This window comes from Cupressus sempervirens, chromosome 6 (genome assembly GCF_028749045.1).
Source record: "Cupressus sempervirens isolate cs-2001-9-10 chromosome 6, ASM2874904v1, whole genome shotgun sequence".
Lineage (NCBI taxonomy): Eukaryota > Viridiplantae > Streptophyta > Pinopsida > Cupressales > Cupressaceae > Cupressus > Cupressus sempervirens.
Window position 1 is genome coordinate 487,949,086 of NC_143123.1, and position 17,594 is coordinate 487,966,679.

At 37.7% G+C, this 17,594-nt stretch overlaps 1 protein-coding gene across 8 annotated transcripts in view; it reads left to right on the plus strand.

The window, feature by feature from the left end:
* Positions 1-17,594, plus strand: part of LOC149553163 (thylakoid lumenal P17.1 protein) — a 109,114-nt gene that overhangs the window by 20,118 nt on the left and 71,402 nt on the right. For all 8 annotated transcript variants that reach the window (XR_016353395.1, XR_016353396.1, XR_016353397.1 and 5 more), the window contains exon 3: positions 13,918-14,001. Coding sequence is in view for 4 of the 8 variants with exons in the window: in XM_089789846.1 (XP_089645972.1) it covers positions 13,918-14,001 (84 nt within the window). In the remaining 4 variants the exon portion in view is untranslated. The remainder of the gene's footprint in view (positions 1-13,917; positions 14,002-17,594) is intronic.

A 17,594-nucleotide genomic window follows, 5' to 3' on the forward strand; every position in this document is an offset into this window, starting at 1 on the left:
GAATTGATAGCCAGCGTGTACTGCAGGTTTATGACTATTTTCCAAGGCAAATGCCAGATATATAGAACAATGAAACAGTGATATGGAACATCTTCCATGTCAAATAGTTCTTGCCACATCATCGGATGAGGAGACCCATCAAAGTGCGAATGATATAAATTTTAATAAGTGAATCTATAGCAAACATAAATGAAATATGAAAATCAAAGGGTATTTATGTCATCATTAAAACACTAAATATGATGAATCGATGAAGTCAAGCAACACTGAACACTGGAGTGTCTTGCCATCAAACCGATTTTGAAGAAACAAATACATAGTCCTAATTATCATTAACATAGTAGTAATATACTAATAACCATTCAACGATAGCCAAAAGTCATACATGGCAGGAGCGACAAATGATTTGGACGGCAGGAGCTCCAAAATTCACGCAAATCATTTATGTAGGAAACAAATACTTTGAGCCTTGATACATTTAAAAATAGTCTGGAGCCGCCGAGTATAGGAAGTCACTAGATAAGTGATGGTCGATTCCAGAGTATGTGTTTATACCAAAAACTTAGTGAAGAAAGGTAGCATTTATTATCTTATGCATTCACGACAATGAGATATCTTGTATGGAGGACATTGGCCTTGGTTCAAGCATATATCCATGAACATGATCTGACGGGATGACTTCCGAAGTATGCCCAAGAAAAGTATTTATGGCATAAGAAATGGTCATCGGCGAAAGAGGCAAGTAAAATAATTATTTATCCACCTATGAAGGCAGCAATACTTTCCTATTTCGATAGGAGCGATTATATTTTGAAAAACAAGGGATCACATTAAAGTTTAACAACTTGTTATGTGCCCGTAATTTCCAATTAATTCTGAAAGGTTGCAAGTTTAGTATGGGAAAGTGATTTACTGAAGAGGTACAATTATATAGAAGGAAAGAACAAATTGTGTTTTAAAAAAAGATATGACCTTTGAATTGAAAGGGCATGGTCTTTGGAGAAGATACAAATAAGGTTAGAAAATAGATAAGAAACAGGACATATTCGAACATTCACACCCATATTCTCTTAGGAGAAAGAATTTTATATTATTTTGTATGGAGGAATAAGGGCTCAATATGACTTTATAATGTAAATTCTATTATTTTATTTTTATAATAAAATAAAATGTTCTTTGTTTATTATTAAAGGCGTGGAGATTTAAATTGCAGATGAGTCGTCCTTTGTAATTAATTTTTGGAATTCTGTATACAATTTAAATATCGGATAAGTGGACAACGTTATTTAACATTTAAATTCGATCATCATAGATAGTTGTTGTGAGGTTTTCACACATCGCCCCAAAATCTTGGGGACCCCCTTTTTAATCGCCCTTAGGGCCAGTGGAGAAGGTTAGATGTATTTTTCACCCGGTTTCAACTTGATTTTCCAGAGCTATCAGTTCTATCCTTAGGCCGAATAAGTTCAAAATTGATTTCAACTTGGCAGGATAAGATTGTGAATTTTGTACTTAGACGATTTCTTTTGAAAATTTGGATTTAATTGTAAATTTGAATGATTTTCAAATAAGGAAATTTTCGTTAGACTTAGGTTCTTGGAAAATTTTTTTTTTTTTTTGGGTGAAATAGAATTTAATTTTGTAAGATGAAGTTAAATTGCAAAATCGATTTTTACTCTAGAGGCAATTTTATTTTTTGTCATAAAATTTTAATTATTTAGCAAAATCGATTTAGAGGAAAATTGCAAAAATTGGCTTTAATAGATTAAATTTGCCTTGAAAGCTTTTGGTATTTAATGAAATTGGTAAATTAATACTAAGAAATGGCTTTTGGTTAGCCAAAATTCAACTTCAAGGATGTATTAATTAGCAAACCCTCATTAAATAGAAATTTTTAGCATCCCCAAGGCACCATTTAATTTCGTTTTGCAATTTGTGGTTAATTAGTAAATTAAAAGTGCAGTTTTCATTTTAGAAAATTAAAATTTTGGCAAAGTATTTAAAGTGGGCCACTAACTTAGCTTTAATTTTGGTTTTTTTTTCCTCTATAGGACCAAGTCGGCCAGCCTGGGAGGAAGGTGAAAGCTGCTATAAAGGGAGTCCCCTCCCATTTCATTTTCATCAATTCATTTGCTCCTCATGCTTGGGCGAATTTGAAGCAAGGGCAGATTTCCAGACTTGGGCGAAATTGGTGAAAGGCAGTTTTTTGGCGATTTTTGGGCAATTTCTCCATTGCCATTGTTGGGCGATTTGTCTAAGGGCCAGATTTTTTGCGTTTTGGGGATTTTTGCTCCACTTTGTGGGGCTGCGATTTGTGCCCTAGGTGGCAGATTTTACAAATTTTGCTCCTTCTTTGCTTGGGCGAATTTTGTGGAAGGGCAGATTTTTTTTCATGCTTAGCCGAATTTTGTGGGAGCCGAATTTTGTGAGGGCCGAAATTTGTGGAAGACAAAATTCTGATTTTTTAGAGGGGCTGCAATTTTTATATCAGATTTGGGCAATTTTGTTGGGAGAAGAGATACATATGAAAGTTTGATTTTTGCATAGAAGGCAAGTGTTGGATAAGCTTAGAGGCTTTGTTTTCTAATTTGCAAAGGGATTTGTAATTCTTTGATGTCATATCCCGGGTTCCGAAAAGTTGATGTAAGATTATTAGTTAAGGTGAAAGTCATCATCTAGAGTTGCAAGGAGTGCTTAAGCTGACATCCATTCTTTCGCTCTTTTCTAAGAATTGCACTACTTGGTTCTTCTTGCCTTTTGGTCCACCACTCTACCATCCCGTAATAGGGCGACGAGCATGGAGGATGATAGTGCAAGTAAGAATCCCAAGCGGGCAAACGCTAAGAAAGACAAAGAGGATATGACGCCCAAAACTTCCTTCTTCTCGAAAATGAAGAAAATAACCAATACTAATATCGCTACAGTGGACATGATACGGATGAGGGACAGACTAAAGGAAGGACAATCCCCCTTGGCAAAGAGGATATACAAGAGCGGAATTGTACATGCAGCAGCTTTTCCTCCTACTTTGCCTTGTCCGGAATTGATTATGGAGTGTGCATCCAGATTTGATCTAGACAGTAAATCCATCATTTTTGGCAAAGGGAAGAGAGTGTTGGCCAACATTGGCGAACAAGCAATTGAAGAGACATTTAATATTCCCCAGAGCAAGGGCATGACAGTTGTAATGGTGGATCAGGCGGCCAAATCATTTCAAGGTAACCAAGAGGCCTACTTCTCACATCTAAAGCGGAATTGGATACATGAAGGAAGGAAAGGAGTTAACAAATCAACAAGGCTTACAGTGGCAGATTTCAAGCCGGAATATGGCGATCTCATTGTTCTTCTCAGCCGGATCATGGGCCTAGCTCAAGCTATGCAATTCGAAAACTGGATGTACTTCTTCATTGATGAAATTGAAAAGGGAAAAGGAAAATTTGATTGGGCTAGGATCATAAGTGAAAATTTAGAGTTGCAACTTAGAACAGTTCAAAACCAAAGGCAATTCTACATGGGATCCTATCTGTTTTACTTAATTGCTAGATTGTATGAGAGTCCGGGACTTAGGGCCTTAGGAGAGATTGGTAATGGGCCGGGGCAATATTTGGTGCATGAATGCTATCCGCAGCTTCATTTGCACAATAACAAGGATTACAAGATGTTTTGCGATGCATTCGCCATGAAGACAGTAAGGGTATTACATGGGGCGCTTGCTAAGAGACTTTCATCGGAAGCAGAAGCAAGGATTAAGAAGTTTGGGAGTTGGTTCATCCAATTCCCGCAATTCACATACATTAGAGTGGCAGGAAGTACAGTTTGTCCCAAGAGGCTTCCAAGATACCCGCCCGACAAGGTAGTTTTGATGGAATTGGCTAGGCAGCTTGAGCACTATGATAGAGTAATGAGGAATGAGGGGAAAACAGGCGTTTCCTTCTCAATTATAATTGGCAATGATAGTTGCCCAAATCGGGCCGCCTTTGAGGCTGCGGAAAAGGAATTGGAGTGGTATCATCTAGGATGGTACAGAGCAAGGCAAGGATTCAACCCTGTTGGTCTTATCAAGGCATCTCATGGAAGCGAATTTAAGCATGTTCCCACTATAGAGGACTTTTGGGCCAATGCAAAGGATGATTTTCACGTGAGAAAGCTAGCTTTCTCGAGATTGTCGGTGAACATGATGAGAGATATCAGATGGAGAGGCCTTGATATTCCCGATCAATTGGAGGATGATCGTAGTGTGTTGAGAGAAGACTATGAGACAGTAGTTGGAACAGAGTTGAATCCAGTGGATTGGGACGATCATCAGGATCCTTCCTTGGAGGCAGTCACAAGGACAGTAGATTTGCATACCGAGTCGTGGTATAATGCCAAGTTGAGAAAGCTACAAAGACAAAAGGTTCTCCTTACTTATGAGATGATGAAACCGAAGGAAGGTCTAGTAGAATCAATCGGACAAAAGGGTGAAGGAAGTGGCCGGCAATCGGAGACAGTTAGAAATAGCAAGAAGAGGGCTTTGGAGGTAGAGAAAAGCCAAGAACGTTCGGAACCTCCAGCCAAGAGACAGCGGGCAGCGCCGTCAAGGGAGAGTATAACTAAGGCTAGAAGCCAAGAGGTCAATTCGAGTGATAAAGGGGCCGCAGTGAAGGTGAGCTCTGATTCGGAATCAAGTGGCTACAGTGAAAGTACGGAGTACTCCCCTCTCTCGGAGAACCAGCAAGGAAATATGGCAGAAACTAGTAGAGAAGAAGATGGGCCGATTGATATTGAAGAGATAAGTCAGGCGTCTAAGGCCGTTGGTGATGCTTTGTTGGTCGAACCGAATCCGGATTTGGGGAGATGCACTGCACCACTATGGTTAAGGCAAATGCTTATGCCGAGAGGCGAGGTGGTAATGGCTCACGCAGTTGATGATATCCAAGGACTAATAGAAAAGGATGATAGCGAGAACCAAAAACAGATGGCAAATACGGTGGCAAGGGTAATCAGAAGCGACAGTGATGGTCACCGAAGGGTTCAGATTGCTATACCAACAGTCAATAAGGCAGCGGATGAGATTGCAGCCCAGGAGTACGAAATAGTAGAACATAATTTGGGAAGAAATACAGATGATATGGAATGTGAGGAGGTTCAGGAAGGCATAGCATCAATCAGAGAAAGATTGAGGAAGGCAAACGAAAAGATAGTAAAGTTGGAGGCCGAAAACAAATATTGGAGAGATTGCCAGCCAATCCAACAGTTGCATCAGGCAGCCCTTCCTCAAGACAGCGGGAGCAATTCAGAAGAGGTATCAGCTCAGTTACATGAAGTAAGGGGTTGGATCTATGATACAATCCAAGATGGGCGAAATTTCTTGCCCTCCTTCATCACAACATTCCAGTCATTGGTGACTGTTAGAAACAAATTCAGATTATTTGAAGAGGAATGGAAGAATTTTCTTCCCATCAAGGATTTGGTTATTCCTAGGCTGCAGGCGTTCATTAGGCTACCGGAGGCATATTTGGAAAGAGCCCGGTTGGTTGATGAGAGAGGATTGAGCATAGTTGAATCTTGGTATGTCGCATTGACTACCAGATTCAGAACACTTGAAGAAATTCATGATGAGATTGCACAACACGGCCCAAGCGTCGACACTTCCATTTCGACCATGATGAGCGACATTGGGGTGGCGCTTGATTTTGAGGGTATTAGAGAGGAGGATGTCAGTGAGACAGGATTTGGATCGAGATTGGATGAGTTAGGAAAGGCTGCCGTCAAAAGGAAACATCTGAACACCCTTTCCTCACTCAATGCTTTTATTGGGTTTGCAAAGGAATATGAGAAGGATCACGAAAGGATACTACAAGCAGCAAACAGCGTGGCAAAGTCAGCAGAACTCCGAGCGAAGCACACACCTTGTCCTCCTATGGAAGAAGTTAACGAAAGGCTAGCTAAGTTCATTGCCTTAGCTAAAAGAACAAAAGAAAAAGGAAGAATTATATTAGAAGATCATCTTATGTAAGCCCAAGTGGCAACTTTCTCTTTCTTCTAGAATAGGACAAGTGTTTGTTTCTGATTGGCCACCATTTTGGTGCCTTCTCATTGGTTGCCACTTTTGCACTTTTTCATTGGTCCATTGATGAGGTGGCATCTTCTCATTGGCCGATGGGGTGGCAACCCTAATTAGGGTTTTGGATCCAATCTGGATCGTCGATCTTGTTTTGATCTCTACCGTCCATTGTATTTTGGACCTCTATATAAGGCCATTGGCTCTCATTTGTAAGAGGGAGGGGTTGGAGAAATTGTTGCGAAAATAATACCAAAGTGCTCTCTTTTTCATTGCATGTTGACTAAGAACATTGGGTGTTATTGCATGTTTTCTACTTCCACATAGTTAAATTTTCTTTTCAAGTTGAAGCAATTTCATTTCAAGTTGTTAGAGTAAGAGTAAAATAAAATGGATAGTTGCATGGTAGCTTTGGTAGATGTTTGATAGGGGTCAACACTAGGCCACTAGCATCCTAGTGGCTGGTTGGGAGGCTTTGTGTGGTGATCTAGTTTACTTTCCTTTGAAGCGTTGCATCTATGGAGGTAGGGCCGCTAGTTAGCCTTCATTAGATTCGATCCCCGTCCATCTGCTAACCTTCCATTCTTAGGAGTAGGAGTAGTTGAGCAGCCAAATTTCATGCTTAGAAGGGGTTAGTTAGAGAAGTAAACCAAAACGTCGGCATTCTCACCTTCCATCGCCATTCACCCTACATTGCCATCATCGCGCCATCAACATCATCTAGCATTCACACCGAACCACCATCTCCATTTTCTCACCAAGATCCAAATTTTTCTCAAACAAGAAAACGTAAGGCCGCCTACGTGATTACCAGCAAGTCACATTGATAAAACTGAGCGAGTATCCAACGGTGTAAGGAACATTGGAGTTATACTCAGGTCCCATGAGAGATAACTTTTCAAGAGAGGAATTGTGTATTTGATATTCTGTATCAAGCATCCAATTACTAATATGTTATGTAGTGACACAAAACTCGCATCAACAATAGTGTGAAATATTAAATTGTTTCCTTATCTGTGTCCAATTTGTCTCCCTACCAGAGGAGTTAAAATTCAATCTGGACTAATTTAAGATTGCATAATATTTGGTCTGTCGCATCTTGATTATTTAATTATTGGCAGTATAAATGCTTAAGAACTTTATAAAGTTGTGCGTAAAAATGCACTGAAGTTGACTCTATTGCCTGGATGAGTAGAGGCACTGATCTTTTTATTATTGAAGTCAAAAAATCTATAACTTCCTTCCTACAAGCATCAAATTAATTATTATTCAATTATACAAAACATTCAACCACCATTCAACATCCAGTTTTCATTTTAATTGAGTTTGAGGACTTTGCCAGTTGGAGAACTCCAGAAATTTAAATTCGGTATAGAAAGACCTTGAACCAGATAGTCAGCGTTTGAGGTGAAGGTTTACCCGCCTGGGTGTAGCGGAGTCTGAAGTGCAGGGGAACCGAGAAGTATTCCCATTCATCGGCCATAATTGATTAAGAAGTCCTATCGGAGAAGTGGCAGGCTCTTGGATTTCCAATCTGTGGTTTTGGGAACCAACAAAATCTACATTGGCATATATTTGACAACCGATAACCTTCAATGACAGGTCTTGGCTTTGGTCTATAGGAGGTGTTTGCCTCAGACACTATCTGATCGGGTTGTGTGCTTCTCAATGTTTTCTGGTGTTCATTTTGTGGTATGCATACTTCCTTGGCTGCACGAGCAGTACATCTCATAGTTTCTTGTTGTCTGCATTCCACATTCAAGGTTTTTGACATTGTTGTATCCTCCTATGTGTTGTTGGAGATTGTCTGCACTTCTTATTTCGTTGTTTGTTGAACCCTCCCAACCTCATGGAAACAACCTTAGGTGAAACAGGGGTGTCCTCAACCCTACTGCAAATGTACCAACGCATCAAGAGTGATGTTGCTTCCAAGCTCTTGAATCATGTGTCTAGTCTTGAATCAAAGAACCAATCCCTTAAAAACACTGTGATGGCATTCTTAGAAAAGCTTGCCACGTTATCAATTGACTGTATCTCATGGAAGAATGATTGCACTGAAATAAAGCAACAACTCTATATGGATCGTAACCAAATTACAGATACATCAACAACTGTTTCCTCTACCATCATGGAATTTTATAGTTGCAAACAATTGTTAAACTCACACGTTGTGCAGTTTTTAGAGCTCAAACACACGAAAGAAAATAAACATGAATTAGATAGTAAACATGCCTCATGAAAAACAAAAATGAAATCTCAATTGAAATCAGGGGTAACTGTTTGTAATGGGAGTGGGTCAACTCATCCTCTTTCCAGGGTGAAGGCTCTTGTGCACTCCAAACTTGTAGATGAGAGAGCTAGAAGAGCGAGAGAGCTTAACTTGAAGGTCCATGGCCTATCACCTATCACCACCAACCTACTAGATGTGACATATGCATTTCTTTATGACTAGCTACAACTTCCTGATATTTCTCTTGATAGAACATCAATTGGTTATGATTCTACCTTGTTCTTATGATTTCATGATTACTTAGATAGACTTCATATGCAAGAAACTCTTTCCTTTACCTCTAAAGATATATCTCAATGAGGATCTCATAAAATCATAGGTAATTGAGATGAAACAGGGTCGGGTTCTTGTAGCAGTAACACGTCGAGATGGCAAGTAGGTTGTGATGTGTAACATTAGAGCGGTGATTCGAGATAGCTCCCCCATTGGCTAGCTAGGTAATTGGGTGGCTACAACTACCAAATAAGGGTCAACGAGGCAGCTCGATAGTAAGGAACGTAGTGTTGGTTCCTTGCACTTCAATTGTTGGAACGAGAATGATTCCTTTTGGTCTTCGCCCGGCTTGCTTAAGATGTGGTTGATTCTGCAGACCTTCTTTTTGTCATTGAGAGTTGAGACCCACGAGAGTCCTACTTGACCTCTTCCCGGTGTCACGAGCTTTCACTGTTTATCGGTTTACTAGGATGAGGTGTAATGTCTTGATTTTCGCTAGCGTCAGAGTTTGAGCGATTGGCCTATTATTGTGATCCTCGTAGGCTAGTTATTGTGGCTAGAGGGTCTTTTGCGGAAGAGGCTCGGTTATGGGAGGGTCTTGTCTTCTTCACAATTCAGTAGGTTCTAGTTTGATCTTTGTTTTAGTCAGATTGGATTTCGTTTAACTTAGATTGGACTTTGTTTGGGCTTAGTTTCATGTGCTTTTACTTATGGTAAGTTCGGTAATGATTGAGCGAGATCCTTTCTATTTTATGAAAGTGCATTTGGTCACAGGGGGAAATAATAAGTGTGACTGCTGTTTTAGATGACATATTTAAAGGATAAGTATGTTGGGAGTTATTATTATTTTAGTGGCCAAATTATAATTAAAATCATTAAATGGCTTATTGTAAAGTTATAATTTAACTTTATAATTTCACTTGAGTTGAGGTTTGAGTCGTCATTGGAAGGGGCCATTTATTTAATTCATGGTAGCCTATGCTAAGGTATTAATTAAAAGGTACATGGAGTAATTATATTTTAAAATTCAATCATACAACCAAAAAAGCAAGGTTTACATTTAAGTGAAAAGTGTATAGAAGAAACTACTAGCTGTTGATGTGTTGAAGAATATTTTTGGCTTTAATTGTTATAAACGCAAGCCTCTAGCTTTGATTTATTCTTTCTTTTGCTTATGATTTTGTGAGTTTAAAGACTTTGAAGGGTTTGAGGAGTTGTTGTCGGAGGAATTGTGAATTCCTTTTTGATTTATGCACTTTGAGTTTGATATTATTGTCAATAAATTGTGTTTTTGTTGACAGTAATATAGCTGTGACTTGTATTGGGGTATATATGAAAGATTCATACTGAAGTTCGAACCAATTTTCTGCTACTAGTTGGGTATTTGGATGGCCAAAAGTTTAGATCCTTAAGGGCCAAATTGAATATAATTTGTAACAATCACTTGGAGTATCCATCTTTCCAATTTAGCAGCACTGGAAATTATAGAAGACTTGCATATTACCTATACAGGCTGCATTTCTATGGGAAGAAGTGAATTCAATTAATTTGGGAAGAAGAGTCCTACTCGACCTACTCTTCTTCCTAGTGTCATGAGCTTTCATCTACTTACTAGGACGAGGTGTAATGTGCCCATTTTCGCTAGCATTAGAGTTTGAGGGATTAGTCTATTATTGTAATCCTTGTAGGCTAATTATTGTGGATAGAGGGTCTTTTGAAGCAGATGCTTGGTTATGGCAGGGTCTTGTTCTCTTCACAATTCAGTATGTTCCAATTTTGGTCTTTGTTTGATTCAGATTGGTCTTCATTTGGGCTTAGTTTCATGTGCTTACTATCTATGTTAAGTTTGGTGATGATTGAGCGGGACCCTTTCTATTTTATGAAAGTGCATTTAGTCACATGGGGAAATAATAGGTGCGACTCCTATTTTAGAGGACATATTTAAAGGATAAGTATTTTGGGAGCTATTATTATTTTAGTGGCCAAATTATTATTAAATCATAAATGGCTTATTATAGGGTTATAATTCAACTTTGTAATTTCACTTGAGGATCGAGTCACCATCGGAAGGGGCCATTTATTTAATTAATTTATGGTAGCCTATGCCAAGGTATTAGCTATAAGGTACATGGAGCAATTCTCTTGGGTTGCATCTAATATAATATGACATCAGAATCTACATGGAGTCGTATTATATTCTATTGTTGATTCTGACTAGACTGAATCTAGTGGTTGCATTCTCTTGGGTGGTACACTAACTTTCAGCAGATGGAGTTGGAGTTCATTGTAGAAGAGAAGAAGGTAACACTGAAGGCCTTAGTGAATGAAGCACCACAAGCACCGACAGCAAGGATGATCACAACAATGCATAATCATGAGGTGAATGAAGGGATGACTTTACCAATTGATCCTCCAAGGTATAAAGAGAATGAGGATGCAAGTGATTTCTCAGACATAACATTTTATCATGAGCTTTCAAACTATTATGCCTCTATGATGAACAGATTGTAGTATGTAGAACAGATGGGTGTGCAAACACTCATGAGTATGCAACATGTTAATCAAATTTCAGTCTACGACATGAGTATGGAGTGGTGGGATTAGGATGAGACATTGTTGGAAGGACAATTGATGAGCATAACTGTACAAACATTTTTCGCATGGCAGAGTTGTAGATTTCAATAATGTTGATAACGTAAGAATTGCTCGAGGACAAGCAATGTTTGAGCCAGGATGATTGCAATGTTCCCAATATTTAAGGTGACATTAATTAAATTGATTTTTATAAAGTTGTCAACAATAAAGGAAGTGTTTAAACCATAGTTACGAGACTCGGACTTGTCTTTGACTCGGAAAGTCAAAATCTGACTCGGACTCGGACTCTGACTTGGCAACCAGATTTGGCCAAGAGTCGGCAAGGACTCGAAAAATCGAAAACACAAAATTCAAAGATTTTTAAGGATTTAAAGATTTTTTCATGCATCATTTAGTCAATTAACATCAAATACACAATAATTGAGATAAATAGAAGCTACTTAACACTCATACACAATTTTGCATAGATCACATAAGTATAACAGTGAATTTCTGAAGGAAAAAAATTGAATAACATAATATAAAGTTAAACATAGTGTCACTGTCAAATGTCTACAATATATGAACTCACCAAACAAGCCAAGCATGAGAAATTGCAAACAAGGATTCAATAACGCAGCATCAATCAAACTATGAAGGTTTGAATTTGGGATTTCTGAAAAAGGGGTGTTTTCATTTTTGATGATCCAATATCATTGACCGAGATCAGAAACAGATGATAATAAGTGAGTCAATAAAGACAATCATAAACATCAACATGATGGGGATGTCATGTTTGAAACAAGCAGATCAAATGTGCCATACACAAGCATCAATTAGACAAGCATTGACTAATGCCTAAACACCTATTATTGCTAAAAAGATTATAATCACGATCTTATGAAGTTGACCAATTGACAATTAGTCTTGACAATCAATAATCAAAGTTATTAGTAATTGATTAAGGAAGGCAGCATTCAACTAATTGATAAATCATCACAGATCGATAAGAATCATTAAGAAAAATAACAGCAATTATTAAACATTACTAAATAGATTAAGACAAATGCTAACTATCATTAATGACAGCATTCAGATTAGTCAGAAGTTATAAACTAATCGATATATTTCATGAAGAAGGACGATTGGGAAAGGATGCCTCTTGTTGATCATGAAGAGGTGCAATCCATTTACATTTCAAGGTATATTATGACAATCAGATTCACTTCAACAATCATTTATTCAGAACCTTGGTTTATCTCTTATCCATTCTTGGATCTGCTTCTTGAGCATAAGGCTTTATGGCCTATTTTGGTTTCATAGTTGAAAAGAAAATATCAGAGACAGCACCATTGATGCAAACACAGATTTCTAAGATCAGATACGACATCATTATCATTGTTGCAAGAATATATCTACAAATCCGGAACAGCAGCATATCACTGAAATCGATATCATCATACCTATACATTGCACATGTGTAAGGATTGAGATCAGAAATAGCAATTTATTGCTATAGGCGATAGGAAGTCAATTTAGCATATCTTCCATTGTCAAATCAGAGAAAGAAAACATCATAGTGCACGTCAAGGTCATCCTTTGCATAATAGATTCTGTCATATCAGATATAGCAGAAATAATCTTATGATTGTGAATTGCACTAAGTGCATAGATCAAATCATCTGACATATATCTAGTAGTCATATTGATATTAATCAACAAGTGATCAATTACATATATTGTTCTCGTCCAGTGTGTGTGTGCATGCCCATGCGTGTGCATGCACATGTTTGTGCATGGAGTTTTCCAGTTTTCCAGATATCTCTAGTCATCCAGGTCTACCAAGAGGGATTTGCCAAGAAAAGATGGTAATGGGTCCATAGTTAACTTTGGTCTAATCATGTTAAAAAATCCCTGGCAGAATTACACTTCCACAAGACATGACCAACTTATTTCCCCCAGACTGCATAAAAATCTGTTATATATCAATTTAAACTTGTCCAGTCTTGATTTGATTACCAGGCCATGGTTAAGCAGTAGTCATCCGAAGACTTTGAACTAGCAAGATGCCCCAACTTTTCTAATAATCTGGCAGATATTGCAAGAATTTTTGAGCCTGTAGTTTTATCTTGGAAGAAGCTGATATATTCTTGCATACCCCTTTTAAAACAGGATGATACAGTTCAAAACATCAATTTCTAAATTGATTTTCCTTTTGGTATTTACATCCTTTATTCTAGGATTTCTGCAAACTGAATTCAATTTGGATTTAATATCTTCTGTTTCCATTTCCATATAGTTATTTTATACCCCAACTCCCCTCTTTCCAATATTGAATAAAACAAACCCAGAATATTTCATCATTGATAAGCATTTCTTGTAACTTTACTACATGGCACATAGCTTGTTTTGCCTATACAGTTACAGTTTGTCTGGTCTTAAGTTTCTTATGTGTTTGTTTCTTGTTTGAACAGTTTTTGTTCAGAACTGAAAATTTATGTCTAAATAATTTAATTGCTGCTGTTCAGAGGTTTATATCTTTTAAAAATTTCCATCTTTGAGCAATGCTTCAGATTATTGCTTGCTAATTATAGAATCACAATATATTCTTTTGTGTGCTCTTGCATTTTCTTGATTGTCCTAAATATATAACATGGTCAGTTACATTTTGTACTCAAACTATCTTTTTGGAATTCAAATATGAGAGAGGGAGGGAGGGAGTGAGAGAAAGAGGGATAGAAAGGGAGAGTTCAACATCTTATATAGTAACTTATTTCAATTTGGTTGAGTGGAACAGGTGGCACAAAATGCGTATTCTGCAAAGATGGAAAAATGAAAATACAAACAGGGTTGGTTGATTGTCGTGTTTGCAAAGGTGCAGGTATATTTACATGCCTTTGACAATGTGATATATGATGTTTATGGGTAAATTATGAAATTTTCCATTAATAATTTTGACGTTTTCTTTCTCCCATTCTATTTTCAAATTTATAATTGCATGAGGGTAACTTTTTTGCTTTTAAATATGTTGAATATATAAGCTGTCCTCTTTATAATACACTGAATTTGATGTAGGTCTTTCTTAATAGATGTCAGATTAACATAATGAATAAAAAATCCCTCTGCACTCTCTCTATACATACTGACAGTCGATGATTTCTCTTTGAAAAGGGGAAATTTTAATTCAAGAGGACTACAAAATATTTTTATTCTGAAGGCTACCCAAATTAAGATCTAAACTGCTAAACTACGGTGTCTAGGGAAGCAAAATAAAACCTTTTTTTGATAAAGCTTGTAGAGGATTTTATTCTTTGAATTTTTCACAAATAAATTAATATCCATGAAATAAATTAATATTTGACTAAGTATACTAACTAGCAATATTTTAAGCTGAGATATATTTGTATTAACGAAGGTCATACATAAAGCATAGCAGAAGACAATGGCTCAACTAAGGGATCACAAACAAGATGAAAATCTATGGCTAAGCTGACACTGGATGTTGGTTGACTAATGAGCATGCTGCTAGCAAAGTCAAAAACTTCCTTGTATGGGTCTGTTTTAGATAAAACTACATGGCCACACAAAAGGAAAGGGGTTGAAAGTTACTATGATGTTCTGTTTGTTTTTCTTGTGCATATTTTTCTGGTTTGGTTCTGTATATCTGTCACCAAGACAATGGTCTGCTTGCCATTTAACAAAGGTTTAGCATCTGAAGTCTTTCAAGCATGAAGCCCATTAACTATGTTAGTGGTTTAAAGGTCTGTTGAGCATGAAGTGCCTTTAGGGTTTATCCTAGAGTTATTGATGAATTTGAGAGTTTGAGCAAATGGGAGCTAAGAGGAAACAGATCCAGAGTCTGTTGGGGATGTGAAATTCGTGTCTGCAAGTTTATTTCAAATTTTTTAGGAGGGTTGAGTGGCAATTCTCTAATGATGCTTAGGTTTTAACTGTGGCATGATAGTTTGCAATACAATTCAACCAGAACATAGTGATCTTGTATTTTGAGGATTGCCAACAGACGATAAGGGTAGATCCAAATTGAGGTAAATACGAAGAATTGATTGGGATTGCCAATTTTGGTAATGGAACATTAAAGGTATTAGGGGTGTTTGGGTCATTCTTGGGGAAGTACAGGCAGGCCACATGCCATACTTATATCCTAAAAAATGAGAGATCTGCAAGTTAATAACACTGCTATGACACGTGAAAAAAAATGTTATTTTTATTTTTCTTCAACACAAGACAAAGAGTTGAGAGTATAAAGACGAAAACAGTAAGTTAGAGATGATTAGAGATGATGTTCAACTTGAGAGATTATCTGATGAGCAGGCAAGTGAATATCACTCCAAATCTAGCATGAAATTTGAAAGTATAGTTTTGAGTGGATGATGCAACCTACACCAAATTCTGACATGTGACAGCAAATTGAGTAGGAAGAGAAAGTATAAAATTAAATAAAGATATAGATTATAGATACCATTGGAATGAAAGCTACATTAGAAAAGAGAAATAGATAGGAAAGTCAAGTTGTCTTCTTGGTGGAAACAAATGAGCTGGAGGAATTCACAGATGCACAATTGCTAGTCTATTGTGGTATTTTTTTTGGTTCTCCGATTGTTTGATGGTGGTTAGGCAAGCCTTGGTGCTGGGTAAATTGAGGTGCCATAACCTAAGCAACATACTAGTTAAAGCCATCTGTTAGCAAGTTCTCAAGTAGAATACTTTTTGAATGGGGGAACACACAACTATACTTAACGTAGAGGCAAAAAGCACCAAATCCAATGTTATAGGAATTCCATTTGTGGTTGAAACTTGGTGCTAGACTCTAAGAAACATGGAGAAATTTGAAACAAAACCACTAAATAATCCATTTGTGTTTGAATATCATGTCTAGACCGATGTTTATGCGTTTAAATCCAATTATTTAACGAAACGATTGAGATGCGAGAAGAAAATTGCTATATTTATCTAGTCCCTTTCCACATATTTAAAAGACTAGTCTCAAAGAGCAAGTGCATTGTAGGTTGCCTATAACCATCAATAATAGGTGTCCCCAGCTAGAACCTGTTGATTTGAGTTTTGTGACTACTTCAATGTGCAAAATGAAACACTTAGTATCCTTGGTTACTAAGACAACCCCAAGTTTCCTTATTATTGTAGAGTTAACTTAGTTGTATGATGTGACATGCTGGGTATCACTTGGAGATTTATGATATTTATTCAATAAACATCAACTTTCGAAATGGAAATGATTTGGCAATGATGACTCTTCAACTACTTCTATTGAAATAGATTGCAAAAGAAATGAGTTTAGAAAGCTAGGCTAACTCTACAATGTATGTAATGTCCCCGTTATAAAATAAATAATAATTTAATCTTTGTAACGGGCTGATTGATTTATTTTATCTCGGACGCATTTTTTTAATTTTGTTTTTGTAGTTTGTGTTGCCGTCAACTAACTTTGTACACCCTCGGAAATTTTTTCTTGACGGGTATTTAAGCACGGCTTGTAGGTAGTCTGTAGGTATGCTTTGGATTATATTGCTCTGTACTGCGGATTCCTGCTGGAGTTCGGGATTGTTTGCCATTTCGGAAGTGAAAGACCTTCTCTATTTGGCTTATATGGTTTCGGTGGGATTCAACCCTCCCCTATTCCGTTGGTGTTCGTCTCTTTATTTGACAAATTGAAGGCTTAATTGTACCTCAGTACCTATTGGTGAATCTCTTGGCTTTGTGTCTACAATTTGCGTATGTTACTTCCTGCATTTCTCAAGTGCTATCAAGTTCGCTTGTGTTATTGATTTCCTTCCTTCTCCATGCTTCAATAATAATTCCCCTGTACGGTATTCTATTTCCCTCTAATTTGTACTGTATGGCTAGTACGACCATTGTAGCATCCCCTCCGTACACTCCTCACCCAAGCACACCGTACGGACATTACCCCTTCACCGTACACTCCTTGTGCACCATATGGTTATCTAAAGCCACCATATGGTTTTCCTATGCTATATCACACCCCTGTACAGATTGTATACCATATGCCAAGTCCATCACCCTGCACCTTGCCACCGTACATCATTCATTAAGACACTGTATGGCCTTATAATCATCCCATACAGATTCCTGTTGTACACCACCGTACAGATTCCTACTATCAACTCCCAGACACACCGTATGACCATTAGATCTTGTCTCTGTACGCTATTATCTAGTCACCGTACGCCATCCTCCTGTGCATTGCCGTATGACTTGCATTGTTCAGGCAATTTCGTGGTTTCGTAAGGACTTGGGAACATTACAGTGGTATCAGAGCTCTTCGATCTTGCCAGCTTGTGGACGGCGAATGAGAGTTTATAGCCGGAAGAGAAGGACACATTCCGTTAATCGAATGGCTGACGAACGGGAACCGACGGGTGTCGAACTTGTGGCACTTCTGAGGGAACTTGCCCAGAATTAGGCATAGATCACGGA